Source organism: Mustela nivalis (assembly GCF_964662115.1).
Source record: "Mustela nivalis genome assembly, chromosome: 16".
Classification (NCBI taxonomy): domain Eukaryota; kingdom Metazoa; phylum Chordata; class Mammalia; order Carnivora; family Mustelidae; genus Mustela; species Mustela nivalis.
In genome coordinates, this window is record NC_139035.1 from 19,472,837 (window position 1) to 19,488,326 (window position 15,490).

The 15,490-nt window shown below is 46.4% G+C and overlaps 1 protein-coding gene across 4 annotated transcripts in view; it reads left to right on the forward strand.

Annotated features, from left to right (window-relative positions):
* Nucleotides 1-15,146, forward strand: part of RGL1 (ral guanine nucleotide dissociation stimulator like 1) — a 250,261-nt gene extending 235,115 nt beyond the window's left edge. For all 4 annotated transcript variants that reach the window (XM_082702932.1, XM_082702929.1, XM_082702930.1 and 1 more), the window contains 4 exons: nucleotides 942-1,128; nucleotides 5,304-5,558; nucleotides 9,628-9,742; nucleotides 12,703-15,146. In XM_082702932.1, the coding sequence (XP_082559058.1) occupies nucleotides 942-1,128; nucleotides 5,304-5,558; nucleotides 9,628-9,742; nucleotides 12,703-12,890 (745 nt within the window). In that variant the 3' untranslated portion in view covers nucleotides 12,891-15,146. The remainder of the gene's footprint in view (nucleotides 1-941; nucleotides 1,129-5,303; nucleotides 5,559-9,627; nucleotides 9,743-12,702) is intronic.
* The last annotated feature ends 344 nt before the right edge of the window (nucleotides 15,147-15,490 follow it).

Here is a 15,490-nt window from a genome sequence, read left to right on the forward strand (position 1 = left end):
TTCCTAGTTCCTACTCACATATGTAGCAAATCTGAGTGAGGTGCTGGTCAGGATCACAGGTGATTTCAGGGGAGATGGTTTTCTTTCACCCAAGCTCAGGCCAAGACAGCTAAGCTTCGTCATTGTCTCCCTGTGCCAATAGGATGTTATTTTTCTAGACCACTTTTTTACATCTTTCTACAAAGACCCCTTTTCAAAACCCCTTTGAGGGTCTTGGCTCTATAGGAGAGGTTTCAGCTTCAGCGCCCCACCAGAAACAGGAGGCCTCCTCTTCGGGCCTGTGTCTCTATTCAAACCCCTGTCCCTCATTTACCAAGACTGGTACTTCCCGCTCCGCACCCAGAGCAGCTGCAGAATTAGCTCTCATTGCTTCCAGTTTTCAGTTCCCTGTTTATTTGTGGCCTATAGGGATTTTCCTTCCTGTCTTGCAAGCTCATCTTTAAAACGAGTTTTTAATATTTCTCGTCTAGTTTTATAGTGAAGTGGTTTAGCTTCCTGCAGTTCACCAGATGTTTGGAAACAGAAGTTGTCCTCTTTGGTTCCTTGACCAAAGCGGTGCCATCCTCCTTCCTTAGCCTCACTCGTGGTTCATTTCATGATGGGAAGTGATGGGGGGTGTGGCGACGGTATTTTGACCCAGCCGGAGTGGTCTATAGCATGTTAAAAAATAAAGAACCGTTGTTCTAGAGGGTCCTTAGATTACGGCGGCCCCTCTTCCAGCTAAGCAATCTGTGCGTTCTTTGAGGTTGGAAATTACCTGTTCCGATAAGATGTTTACTATGATCTGTGAGACACTTTACAGGAAACATTGTCCAATAATGCCAGCGCGTGCAAGATTGACCAAATTTGGCTTAATTTGGGTTAATTAATACAAAACATTTGCTGAATCATGGATTCCAGATTTGTAAGAGCCCAAACACCTGGTGTCATGTTTCTTGCAGACTCTTTCTGGGGTCGGACATCATTACCAGTAGCACTCCCACCAAAGAGCAGCCCAAGTCCACTACCAGTGGGAGCTCTGGCGAAAGCATGGACTCCGTCAGTGTGTCATCCTGCGAGTCTAACCACTCGGAGGCGGAGGAGGGCTCTATCACTCCCATGGACACTCCTGATGAGCCTCAAAAAAAGGTATACGTGTATTCTCTTCGCATGATTCCTAACAGAGACACCTGACGTAGTGTTTGCCGCATGAGAATCTCTGTTTTCAGGTTTATCTCTCTTCAGTGTTTTGAAAGTCGTGTTTATAAGAGCTGTTAAAGCCAGTTCAGTCTGGGGACCCATTCCTTATAGAAATAGGTCTAAACATATCTGGCCTTGGAAATACTGTACTGGACCCATATCCAATGGTGGCTGAAGGATTGTGGCCTGTACATGAGTTATGGTATGCTTTATTGAGGAGGTGTAGGATTTTCTTAGAGGTAGTGAAAAGTCAAGAGGCAGAGGTCTGTCAACCTCTTGATGTCATACCTTGTCTTAGCCATGCTTCTACCACAATCATCTTAACAGAGCAAACCACTCCTAAAAAGTCAGTGACTTAAAACAACCACCACTTACTCACTCTCATGCATCTGCAGGTTGGTTGACGTGGGTTGGGCTTGGCCCTAGGCCATGGGTTTGGTCCAGGTCTGCTCTCCCTGCCTCTCATTCTTCTTGGAGTAATGGGGCTCTCCAGGCCATGCCATTAGTATGGCAAATGAGCCGGAGAGCAAGCCCAGCTCCACAAGTATGTTTCAAGACTCTACTTCAGTCATACCGACCAACATTTCATTGCCTGAAGCAAATCATGTAGCCAAATCTCACCTAAATAAATGAGACAGACTCCTTCTAATGGGAGGAACTGTGGGGTCACAGGGCAAAGGGCATGGATGCTGAGGAGAATAAAGAATTGGTAGCATGGGCACCGGGGTGGCTCAGTTGGTTAAGCATCTGCCTTCAGCTCAGGTCATGATCCTGGAGTCCTGGGATCGAGTCCCATATCAGGTTCTCAGCAGGGAGTCTGCTCCCCCCTTTAACCCTTCCACCACCTCGTGTTCTCTCTCTTGCTCAAATAAATAAAATCTTAAAAAAAAAAAAAAAAAAGAATTGGTAGCAATTATGTAATCTGCCATGGCCCAAAAAAGAGAAAATGATGAGAGGTGATAAAGCACTCCTGTTTCCGCAGAGAGGTTCCATCTACCGTCGGCTTCCTAGAGAAGTAAAAAGGAAACAAGATTTGTCTTAATCTTCTGTATACAGCTGCCTCAATCTGTTGGTCAGGAGGCTTGGGTCAGAGATGTCAACTGTGACATGACTAGAATCTGTGCCATTTCGGGGAGATTTTTGGTTAGCCAGACCTGCTGTGTGCGTGACTATTGGCCCCTTAGCTTATGCGTAGGCCGGTGATGGGGAGTGTTGGGAAGAATGTCCCCATTTTGTTTGTGTCTGCCATTCCACAAGGGGATTGGTGCCCGGTTTCACATTGTGTTGTGAACAACAGCAGTATGGGAACCCTCAAGTGACCTTGTTGCGGAGAGCCAACCCCAGACAGACTTCACACTCAGGAGTCATCAGGCTGCGATGTCTCAGGTGTTGCCCCTGCAGGATTTCTTACCTTCCTACTTGGAAATCCAGAGACACATCCTCCAGACATGAAGGAAAAGCTGTGCAGACTCTTAAGAATCTGTTCTCCATTTTCTCAGGTGTATTTCCTAAACCACTGATGTAATCATTTCCCATGACTTGATACGTAGTATTTAATTTGTTAAAATCTGGAGTGAAGCTTCATTATTCACCTATTGACAGGTTCTTGTGCTTCGTTCGTGGCCCGCTTTTCTGACGGCAGACATTGGCAGAAGTGACAAGAGAGGTATCGCACACGTCTTTGTGAGATTCCTCCCTGTCCGTTTCCTCCCGTGCCAGCTGTCGGTACACTGGACGTGTGCATAGGTCCCGACCACGCCTTTGAAAATTACCCAGAAGCCCACTGGGTGTCATTTGCACACCCCTTGCTATGTCCTTTTTGTCTTTTCCCTTATCATGCTGGTGTTTCAGTTTCTTATACAAATCACGAATTTTTAGTCTCCCAACGAACGTTTCTCAGAGTCAGGAATTTCTCTAGGTTTAAAACTGAATCGTTGACTTGGGTGCAAGTAGTTGCTGGGCTATAGCCTCCTTGAATGTCAGCTGGAGAGGCCCTGGTTCCCCGTGCTCACTGCCTGGTGGGACCTGGGTGACCTCCCTCGTCTCTCCCTATGCTGGATGCCACAGCCGTCAGGATGTCCACTGTGCCTTTCCCAGGGTTCTCCAGGAGGTGGCTCTTTGCAGTGAAGTGTACTTTGCATTCCTTTGTCTTGATCCCCCAGCTCATGATTTCTAAACATTTATTTTCTGTCTTTTAAAAAAGATTTTATTGATTTATTAGGGAGAACAAGTGGTAGGGGCAAGGGGCAGAGAGAAGGGGAGAAGCAGACTCCCCACCAAGCAAGGAGCCTGATGCGGGACTCAATATCAGGACTCTGGGATCATGACCTGAGCCGAAGGCAGATGCTTAATGGACTGAACCACCCAGGCGCTCTCTACACATTTATTTTCACACTTGCTCCTCATAGTAAATTCTCAGTAAGACTGGATTTCATCAGGTGGGCCATTTAAAGCTGCTGTAACCCAGGCATCTTCAAGGCTTTATCCTACTCATAAGTCATTAACAGAGGAAAATCTAACAGAGGAAAAGGGATTTATATAGAAGAAAAGGGAGGTGAAAGAATTGAACCAATAATTGGAAAATGGACCCTCTTGGCTGGTGTGTGGTACATCTTCAAGCAAAGTCATGCTGTTAAAATCATGAACTCTTGGCCCCCAGATTGAGCTGCAAAGTTGATTCACTTGCAAAAATAGACCAAAAATGTTACTAAACCATATTGTGATAGATCTGCAGGTAGAGTGGTCAAATCAGCTTTCTGGTTCTAATTAAAGTAACCCTACAGTGGAATTTCCTGTACAGTTATGCCATAGGACGAAGTCCATAGGAAATAAAATAGAGTACTTGGAAGCTCGAGGATCAGAATGCTAAATTTCTGTACTCTGTTTCCATGGAAAGGCAGACAGGCATGAAAGAAATTTATGTTGTTTATTTTTTAAAAGAATTCCAAAATATTCGATAGGATTAATATAGTATAACTTAGCTTCATACACTGAGAAATTATTTATAATTTTCTACAGTAAGAATTGATATTTAAAATGATTCAATTTAGTGACTTTTTTTTTTAACACAACCTTTGGAGTTTTGGGCCATTTCCTTGGTAATTTTACATTGTTCGTGGTAACTATGGAGTTAATTGGAAAACACATTAACTATAACACTTCATTCCTTAACTGTCCTTGATATAGGATGTGAAAATGTATACAGTTGGTTCTAGAAGCAAACGTAGAAAGTAATGGAACCTGCTCCTAGGCCGTATTCCATTTGGGCAAGTCATTCTATTTCCCTGAGTCTTTTTTCCCTTTATAATGCTCTGCGTTTTGTTCATAAGACAGTTGTGAAAGGACCGTGAGATGAGATCTGTGAAAGCTCATCACAAACATCAGTGTTAACCACCACCAAGGTAGTGGTGTACTATGTTCATTTACCACTTCTCGTCAACTTTAGACTGAGCCGTGACTCGGTGCTCACTCTGTGAACCCAGCCATGAGAGTCCGGGGATTCGGGAGCCTGTCATGGTGGTGCTGCCGACACTTTTCTCTCTGGCCTTGGGGTCCTCAGCAGCAGAGAGTGACTGGGGCCAGGTCATCCCCAGGGGCCTTTCCAGGACTAGTATTTCATGCAGAGCTGTATAATCTATGGTCCTTATCGTAGAAACCTGTAAAGCACAGACATTTCTCTCCTGCTACAAAATCTTACCGTGAAGTGGAGCCAGGATATGAGAGATTTTGGCTGGGCTCATTAAGCAGAGTCCCACTCAAGGCAGTGGGACTGGATAAACTGTTGGTGAGGCTCTCCTCAGCCCGGAAGCTTCCTCCCGGAGGCCATATTGCCTCCAGTTTCTGGTGTTTGCTGCCATCTGCTGGCCACTTCCTTAAAACCAGCTAAAACCGAAAATTGCGAGACCTGGATGCAGAGGAACCAGGGCAAGTAGGGAGTTGCTGATAGGCATCTGCCAAAAGTGTGCTTGCATGGGGACAGCATCCGCGTGTGCTGCGGGCTGTTACAGAGGAAGTAATGGACGTTTATTCATCTCAGCATCTACCTCTGCTTTGACAGTTGTGAGGCACGCCCTTGGTTAAGGTTCCGACACTGATGTTCTCCTGGGGTGTGTTCACTTTTTCAGCTCTCCGAGTCTTCCTCCTCATGTTCCTCTATCCATTCCATGGACACAACTTCCTCAGGGATGTCGTCCTTAATGAACCCCCTCTCCTCCCCTCCGTCCTGCAACAACAACCCTAAAATTCACAAGCGCTCAGTGTCCGTGACGTCCATTACCTCGACAGTGTTGCCTCCCGTTTACAACCAACAGAATGAAGACACCTGCATAATCCGCATCAGTGTTGAGGACAACAATGGGAACATGTACAAGAGCATCATGGTAAGGCACCCAGACCCGCACCCTCACTCTTCTGCGTTCGCCCAAAGTGAGTACGCACCCAGATAGATCTCCCTGGGTAGACACCAATAATGGATTTATATACATAAAAAGATCTTTGTACCAGCAGTGTCTAGAAGATAGAGTTTCCACATCTTAAAATTTGCTAGAACTTACTCAGTCTGGTCAGTGTCACTTTTCTCAGAACAATCAATTGGGATAAGTGTAGAAATGTATTCTAGGAATGATGCCGCCCCCGCAGGCCTTCTCGGAAGTCTTCCTGGGGAGTCACATGCCTGCCTGTATCATGAACTCCCATGCATGCTCAGCATTCAGCTGTGTGCTGGCCCATTTTTCTCCTTTTGTTCTTTGGAATCAAACTCAGTATGGTGAATGATCAAGCTGGAGTGCAGTTTGAGTCCACGAGGAACAATGTTTACAAATGAAAATGAGACTGACTTTTTGTGTTTCTTTATAAAACTGTGTTTCTGACACAATCCCCACAATGTTTGGAATTAATGGCGGGATTGTTGGAGTCACACAGGGCCTCTCCTGGTAAGAACCTTGGGCATGTTGTTACAGGAAGAGACTCCTTTGTTTGTAGGACATGTAAGACATGTATTCAAGAGCAGGGTCTCACTGGCAGTGAATCCCACGGCTCATTCTCTGTCTTTCCTCATCTTTGTCACTCGCCTTCTTGTGGGGGGGGAGGTCACTGAGGGCTTACAAGTTCAGCTCTGAACATGGCATAAGTGATATGGAGGTACTCACTGTTTTCTCACATTCCAAAGGAAAGCTTTCTTATGTCATTCATCAAAACAGCGAAATATTTCTTGAACCTTGGTTGTGTGCTAGTCACTGGACCAGGCTCTGTGGATGGGGAGACGAGTGGGGCATCTCTGTCTTTGAGAAACTTACAATCATAAGGGAGATCATAAAGCATTGCTGAAGATGTACCCAGTTCTCTAGTAGAGGTCAGACCAGATTGTAAAAGGGCCGCAGCCTTCCTGAAGGAGTTTATGTCTTCTAGGCAATTAGCATCTTACTGAAGGCTTTTAAGTAGTGATCAGCTTAGCTCACGGGGATCAAGTAATTGACATTGCAGGGGTGGTCCTAGGGTGTGGGGTTGGATTGGAGGTGAGGAAGCAAGATAAGAAGTAGCTGTCATAGTCCCCATGGGAGATGATGAGGACCTGAATGACAGCGGTGTGGCTGGAGATGAGATGGATTTTTGAAAGATTTTTGTGATGTAGAATCGTAGAATCCATTAGTTTAGTCATCAACTTCAGGTTGTTGTGGTGGGTGATGAGGAAGAGGGAAAACTGAAGGCTGTCCAGGCAGCTTGGTGGTTGTTGGTCCTATCAAGTGAGGTATGAACTATCAGAGAAGGAGGGTTTGAGGGCGCTGAAATTGGAGGGACCGGTGAGACATCCAGCTGGCTTTGTCTAATAGATGGGCAGAAACCCTGTTGGTGTCAGACCGGTTCTGAGGTCAAATCTTGAGAGGTAGTCTCCGGACCACTGGGTGGATAGGACACTCACACAAGGAGTGAGAGAGAGAGATGGGGGAACCACCGGGAAACTGTGTCATCAGGTTATTATTGTGTTCTCTGCGGGGCTGCCTTGCGTGGGTTCTCTTACACACGCTGACCAGGTCCTACCTCGTAACTTTAAAGTGTCTGACGTGAGAGCGAAGAGCTGACATGTGCAATTCGGGGGACGGGTTTCTAAAACACCACATGGAGCTAAAGAAACAAGACAGAGAATTACATGCTGCAGGAGTCTGCTCTTTCAAAAACAAGCCAAACTCACCTGTGGTATTAGAAGCGAAGCTCGGGGAAGAGGCACAGGGAGTTCCCTGCGTTCTGTATATAAGGAACATGAAGGTGACACTCCGCTGTCACTCCATACTGCGCCACCCATACACTAGCCACCAGCCAGGTGTGGCGGCTGAGCACTGAAAATGGGAATAGTCCAAATTGAGATGTGCCGTGAGTGTAAAATATGCACATTTTGAAGACTTAGTACAAAAGAAAGAAAGAATTTCTCACTGGCAGTTTTTGTATGGATTACATGCTGAAACAATCGTTGGGATGTATTGGATTAAATAAGATATATTAAAATTAATTTCCCTTCTAAAAAGCTTTTTTAATATGGTTACTAGGCACTTAAAATTAGTAATGAGGCTCTCTTTGGTCTACTGGACGGTGCTTGTTCCGCCTGTCAGCCAAAGGCGGCGCTATTGAGTGTTGGTACTAACTGTGATCCTCCCCTGCTCTCAGTACTTCTGATGGGACCGAGTAATAAGTTCAGAGCTCACAAGTTCAGAGCTGAACTTGTAAGCCCTCAGTAACCTTCCCCCCCAAGGGAGGGAGGCCCTTGGCCCTGTCCCACCTCAGTTGGACACACCTGGGGAAGCTTAAGGTCAAGAAAATAAGGGTAGCCTGAGGTGGGTTTAAAGTTGACAACTCAGCCCAACATTAAACAACTGAACCATTAACATTAACTTAGCCTGACATACATCCCCAGAGTGGGGGCCTTTCTCTTTAGCTTTATGCTTCGGGTCCCGTTTGATCCAGCTGTGGGAGTATTTTCTTTAGACTATCAAAACACAGATTTCCTCTTCCAGAATTTGGTGTGCATCTATTTCTCCCTTGGAAATGAATACGCCGGATGTTTAATAGACAAATGAACAAGGTCTTTGTTGCTTACAAGAACCCCATTGTACTGCATGTTGTTTATTGAGTCACAATAAACAGCTGCTGCTCCAGACCAAGGGAGACATCTAGGCCCTGTCCTCTGAGGGCTCTCGATGACAGTTTCTTGGAGCACATTCTTCCTCTCCTCCTCCTTTTCCTCCTTTCTCTGTCTTTCCTCTTACCTCCTGAGGAGAACAGCTTTTATTTGTAAGTAACAGTGATCCATGTTTTCTTATGCATCCTTTCTAATGTAAAGAAATCACTCAAAGGATGGTATAAATTTTTCCCCTTGCCCCAAGCGCCCTCCCAGTGGTTGGCTGATGTGCAGAGATCCAGGGGAGAAAGTCAGAACCCGGGTTGAGGAGAACCTTTACTTGTACATACAAGATGTTAGATTTATTATTTTTAAACCTTTAGAAGCTGATTTTTATTGAAGCCTAATTTACATACATTATATACACAGAACTTAAACATTTACTTCTATTATGGTCTGTAACTCCACCCCAAACCTAAATAAAGAACACTTTTCATGTGTTCTCAAAATTCCCTGTGCCCCTTCCAGTCAGTTCCCCCCTTAACCTTAATGAAGGTTAAGGTTTGTCTTTGTTAGTTTTCTAACCCCATAGATGAGTTTGGCCTGTTTTTCCAAGAATAGACTCCTGCAGCATGAAATTGTTTGTTTTCTTGTTTTTGTTTTTGTTTTTTCTCACCCTGATGCTTTGGGGTCCACCCACATTGTTGTGTGTCAGTTTTTAGTTTATAGCGGCTGAGCTGTGTCTATCAGGAACGCAGTCGGGGCTTTTTGTCCATTTCCCTGTTCTCCCCTGCTGAGGGAGATTTGGGCTGATTCCACTTTGGGGCTACTAGGAGCGAATCTGCCGTGAACATTTCTGTAGGAGAAGTCCTTTTGCGGACACAGGTTTTCATTTCTCTTGCTAAATACCTAGCAGCGCCATGGCTGGCTCACGGAGGAGTCCCTTGTGCTTTTTGAAATGGCCAGCGTGCAGAACTGGGACCATTTCTAACCCACAGGTTGTAACTGGTGCTGAACACGTCAGGCTAATTTCGGCCCAGGACCAAAACCCTGTGCATTTTTCACTATACCCTCCTGTTTTCCCCCACCCTGGAACCTCAACCACTGTGGGGGAGATAGACAAGGAGAGGGGCACACGTTCTGTTTTACTAAGAGAAGATGCTTTGTCATGTGGCTACGCAGGGCGGGGCCAGGACTAGAACCCCGGAGTTCTGGCTCCTGCTCCTGTCTCATCCTGCTGGGCCTGCGGGAGACACGCGGCAGCAAGAGGAGGAGGGCCCGGAGCACTCTCCCAGGAAGCATGAAGCGAGTACCTAGAGACCCTTCCGTTGTCTTTCCAGCTGACGAGCCAGGACAAGACCCCCGCGGTGATCCAGAGGGCGATGCTGAAGCACAATCTGGACTCAGACCCGGCCGAGGAGTACGAGCTGGTGCAGGTCATCTCGGAGGACAAAGGTGGGCGCGCTGCTTCTCGGGGCAGGGACCCCAGTCTTAGGAATCGGAAAAATGAATGCAATGTTTTTGTGCTTTTGTTTTGTTTTGTTTTAAGATTTTTTTGAGAGAGAGAGCACGAGCAGAGAGAAGAGACAGAGGGAGAGGGAGACGCAGGCTCCCCGCTGAGCAGGGAGCCTGATGTGGGGCTCGATCCCAGGACCCTGGGATCATGATCTGAGCTGAAGGCAGACGCTTAACCCACTGAGCCACTTTTTGGGTTTTTTTTAAATGGAACTAAGGAAGGGTTTTTAATTGTGCACGAGTGGTATTGTGTGGGGAACCCGTGTCATGACCTCCCTCCTAGAGAAGCACCTCAAGCTACTCTCGCCACAACCCTGTTTTTCCTACTGTTTTGCTGATCACCCTCCTGCCCATTCTCTGTAAACTGTGTATCAAGCCTTCTAGAAAGAGGTCTCTCCCTGTGTCTGGAGGTGGGGGAGAGGTGGGGCCTGTTGGGTCTTTGCAGCCGGTCGCACACCTCCTCTACCCAAAAATGTAAGTCTAAGTTGTACGTGCATCTGAAATGTAGTGGTCCTTATAATAATTTCTCATTTTTTTCAATGTCTTATGTGTGAGAGGTTTCTAGGTTTATCTTCCAGTTTATCTTTATTCGTGATTGACCTTCAAGTAGCCAAAGCTTCTAACTCCAGAATCTGAAGATTTTTTTTTTTAAGATTTTATTTATTTATTTGACAGAGAGAAATCACAAGTAGATGGAGAGGCAGGCAGAGAGAGAGAGAGGGAAGCAGACTCCCTGCTGAGCAGAGAGCCCGATGCGGGCCTCGATCCCAGGACCCTGAGATCATGACCTGAGCCGAAGGCAGCGGCTTAACCCACTGAGCCACCCAGGCGCCCCAGAATCTGAAGATTTTTTTTCCAAATATTTTATTCACTTATTTGAGGGAAAGAGAGAGAGACAGAGGGAGAGCAGACTCCCTGTTGAGCAGGGAGCCCCACATGGGGATCGACCTCAGGACCTGAGATCATGACCTGAGCTGAAGGCAGACGCTTCCCCAACTGAGCCAGCCAGGTGCTCCTGGAATCTGAAGACTCAATACCTCACAGTTCCTGAGGCAAAGAACTGGTAATCATACTTCAGGATGCCTAGAAACCCACTGTTCACAGAAATTCCTTTTATGAAAATGCTGGGAAAATACTCACCCAAAATGTATCTACTTTTTGCTGGTTTGAATTGGGATTGTATTTGTCGAGAGGAGGAGACAGGCTGGTAGGTGACTCCTCTGGACCCTGTCACCTCATAAAACTCAGTCACACTAAGTCTCTTTCCAAGTGCAGTTGTTGACCGAGGCCAACCCCATCTGCTGGCCGACCCAACACTAACCGATTCAAGCATCTGAATGTAGGGCTGTTCACCGACGAGAAGCGCCCCGCTCATGACAAGAAGAATTACACAAGTTGGGGGTATGAGAGGGGAGCAGCTCTTCACACTCCATTTTGCCAACAGATCACCCAGGGCTGTGTCTTGAGCCCAGAGAACAGTGGCTGTACCTTTTCCTAGAGGTGAAAAGTTCTATCCTCTGATGAAATTATTTTTCAGTTACCTCTGAGGGGCTTCTCATTCGTTCAGCTGAGCCCTCGCTTGAGGGGCAAACCCATGTCAGTCATATCTTTTATTGTCATTACATGTAAAATTCGAAGCCTACAATGTAGTCTCTTGAGTTGGACCATATTGCCCACAAAACAACGCTAAGGTGAGGCCGATGAGTCTGAAGAACCAGGAGCCCTGAAGTGTAGTCTGGGCCCAGGTTTCTTCACTACTTGGGTGGGCTTTGGTGGGCTGTCTGACCTCCTGTGGCTGTGGTCCTTAGTGAAAAGGAGGCAGTACCCTCCTAGTTCTTCGTACATCACTGAGTGGCTGTGAGGATAACAAGAAATAAGGTGCCCACAAGTATTTGGAGGTGTGCTAAGTGACATAAAGCTGTGAGGTGAATTGTTACTGACCCAGGACTATGTAGGCAGGAGACTGGGGACACTTTAAGGGAGTTATTCTTTATAGAACATTTGTGAAAATGTACCAGAGTCACTTAGAACCTGATGGCATCAGTCCTGCTATAGAATTTCCGTGTTTGAAGTTGACATCGGCCTCGCTGAATCTGCAAGTAGATGCCCGTCTGTTGATGGCCTCCCCAACTCTGCTGCCACCAGTAGACTTTCCATCTTACCTCTTTGATTCCCCATTTGGTTTTCTTAGATACCCATCACCCCTTCTTCTTTAAAAGAAGGTATAGTATATACCTTCTTTTAAAATGAAAAATGAATTCAAATAACTTTGCTTGATGATTTTGTCTAACACTTGGCATTGTCCTTGTTCAGAAATTGCAGCTGTCTGGTTGGGAATCACTGGGGTAGATACAGTTTAAATGTTAACAGATACACACTGTCTTATTTGGATGCTGTATATTAAACTGGTTTGACTTGGGACTACTTCAAAAAATATTTCAACATTCCAAGTATCGAGAGTTCTGGAAAAACCTGTTGATTTTTCGTTTCTCCCCCATGTCGTTGGATCCTCTGGGTGTCTGAGAAAGGCCGCATGCTAGAGCAGGAAATCGACCATGGGAGGAAGGACGCCCGGGTTGGTGTCCCAGCTCTGCCGCTGACTGGCCGCAGTCCTGGGAGTCCTCATTCCATGTCAGTTGGCCTGTGTTTTCTACTCTACTTTCTTCTAGCTAAAATCGTCTGCAGTTGGTCATCTAGTTCATGGACCAGATTTCTAAGATCATATTTGTACTTCATTTTTTAAAATTGGGATTGAGGAGTTGAGCAAGCCAATTTGGGGACGGTAGTCATTGCCTGGTTCCATCCATAGCCCAGGGACACAGGGCCATAGTCCCTGCTGTGTGGCAGTGCTGGGCTGACCTACACCAGCTGACTGTCTTCTCTCTCCTGGTCTCTTTCAGAACTCGTGATCCCGGACTCGGCCAACGTCTTTTATGCCATGAACAGCCAAGTGAACTTTGACTTCATTTTACGCAAGAAGAACCCCATGGAAGAACAAGTGAAATTGCGTAGCCGGACCAGCTTGACATTGCCCAGGACAGCTAAGCGGGGCTGCTGGAGCAACAGGCACAGCAAAGTCACCCTCTGAAGGGAGGGGCTGGGGCCCCCTTGCCGGCCAAAGGCGGAGCGGGGCTGAGAACAGGCCGTGGTGATCGCAACGACCATCCAGTGTTAGAGCATCGTGGTGAAGTCAGCTGGTATTTATTGAGCACCTCTGGTGTGCAAAGGCACGAGGATAGGCATTGTGGGGAGATTGGAGATGAGTTTGACAATGAAATGGATGAATGCTTCACTGGTTCTCTTTGACCTATTTGAGACTGAAATGCAAAATTACCCACTTTTATAAATATATATATGTACACATATTAGGGAAGTATGTGTGCATATATAAATATATGAGGGACTTATGGGATATTCTGGACTATGGAAAAACAAATTTGCACAATGGCCTGGGATGTCGAGGTCACTTTTTACAGGGAAATAGAACTGAAAACCGAGTCTCATACCTTCCAACTAAACCGAATCAATCCTAGGAATACAGAGTGTCCTTTGTGCCAGTATTATAAGAAGTCCAAACCGTTTTTATCAAGGGAGAAAACTTCCCTTTTCCAACAAGTGCCACCAGAACATCAGAGCTGCGGAGGCGGGGCGGCCACGGCTGAATGAAAGGCCACTTCAGGAAGGGTTTGGATAAGCCAGTGGCTTTCGACCTCTGCCCGCATCTGCCGCTTCTGCCGCCTTCTGCGACCCCAGGGGGCAGAGGGCGACAAGGAGGCCCATCTGACCCGCCAGTTCTGCCATCGTGACACCTCTGGAGTCAACATAAGCCCATTTTGATTTCTGGCACTGTGTTCTGCCCCCTCCCTGACCCCAACAAGCAGATCGCAGTCCTGACCGCACAGATAGCCATGCTCTTGGGTACCATCTCAGCCAGAAGAGAAAGCACAAAAGAACGGTGACTCATTTGGACTCTTACCCGTCTCGGAATGCCACTACTTCGTTGCCATTTCTGATTGCCTTCTTCTGCATGTAGAACTGTACGTCTGGAGTGTCTCGCCATCTTGGATCGTCGAACCTCGCTGTGACGTACAATGTGTTCCTCAGGTGTAGAAATTCCTACTTGCGATGGACTCTGTCGGATCATTTTGAGGCTGTGAAGCTTTCTGAACAGCGAGTGCTCTGTCAGCCGCCCCTCAGAAGAGGTTCCCCGCTCACAGCAGCGTCCTGTTTTACCTACTAACCTTTATAGCATTACTGTGCCTAGTCCCGGGGAAAGAAACGGGGCCACCTATATCATTGAGATCATTTCTAATGAGGTACATTTCTTTCACATGGAATCAATAGCATTTTTTTTTTCAGGTCCCCACAGTTGCCATCACAGTGTTACTGTTAAATGACATTTTTGTCTCTTGGAACACCATCACCCTCTCCCTTACAAATTTGAGCTGTGCTGGGGTTTGACCTAAAAAGCCATAATGTGGGATATCGACATGTGTAAGAAGCACTTTCAGAATGTCCTTTTTAAGAAAAAAAAAAAAAAATCTCAAAATATCTGTTTTTATTCCAAAAATAAAGAGAACCAACCCAGATACAAAGTATAGATTGTAACATGAAGCTTTTTTTTTTCTTTTTTCCTGATCCCGTTAAGATGGCTCCCAAAGGTTATGTGAGATTTCTGTCATGTAAATAGCCATATGAAATCTGCAAGAAATACCAGGGAAGTTTAGAGACGTGTGGCGGTGGACCAAAGAATGAGCCAGGAAGGCCTCACATTTCCTTTAGGTCTTTCTAGCAGCTTAGACCATGCATTGGAAGACCGACCGGGTTTCAACTGGTCGAAAAGCACTTTCTTCGGTTTGCAAGGCTCGTCCGATTTGTGCTTCTGTGCTTGGAGGAGAGATCGCCAGGGTGCTAGACATCGTGGAGATTGAAGTAAACGTAGCCTCAGCCTGAATTTCTTGGTTTGCAGGTCGCAAAATATTAGGACCGTTGGCCTGGTTTAGGGTGTGGCTGCGAAGACCTAAGTGTTGCGCCCGTGTGCTCGCCCTCTGTATTGTACTGTATATGTAGAGTCTAGATTTATATACTGCAATGTAAAAATATATATATATATATTTTCCTTTTTTAAAGACAATGGAAATTCCAAGTAGATAAAACATAGCCTCATTTATTTAATGCCACTTTCAATGTGTTAAATTTGTTTCCTGGTGGACAGCCGGGTAATGCTCTTAGCTGCTCGCATGCTTGTCTTTCTGCATCTCCATCGTCTGTTTACCTTTTGGTTAAACTAATAAACTGGTTTGGGACTTGGTTGGCCTGTGCTGCCAGACCCCAAGGGATCGTATCTGGAGTATTCATCAGGTGGTTCTGGGATCCAGGTGTGTCCGTAAGCTGGTTGGAAGCGCACTCGGGCTTGGCTGGAGGGAGCAGAGGGGGGAAGCCAGGGACAGAGTTGGGACGGGGTCCTCTCCACTGCGGATGTCACCGGCATTGGAGGGAGAGAGGGACCTCCTCAGGAAACTGCAGTCTGCTATGCTGCCTTGCCAGACTCCTAAGAGCAGTCATGTGGGAGGGAACACTAAAAGAAAAACCTGAACTTAGGATCCAGGGTAGTCCTTGGCCTCCTTTCCAAGAGCCTCTTCCCTGGTCTGCAGTTGCTACCATCTGTGTAATTCCTGAAACCATCCA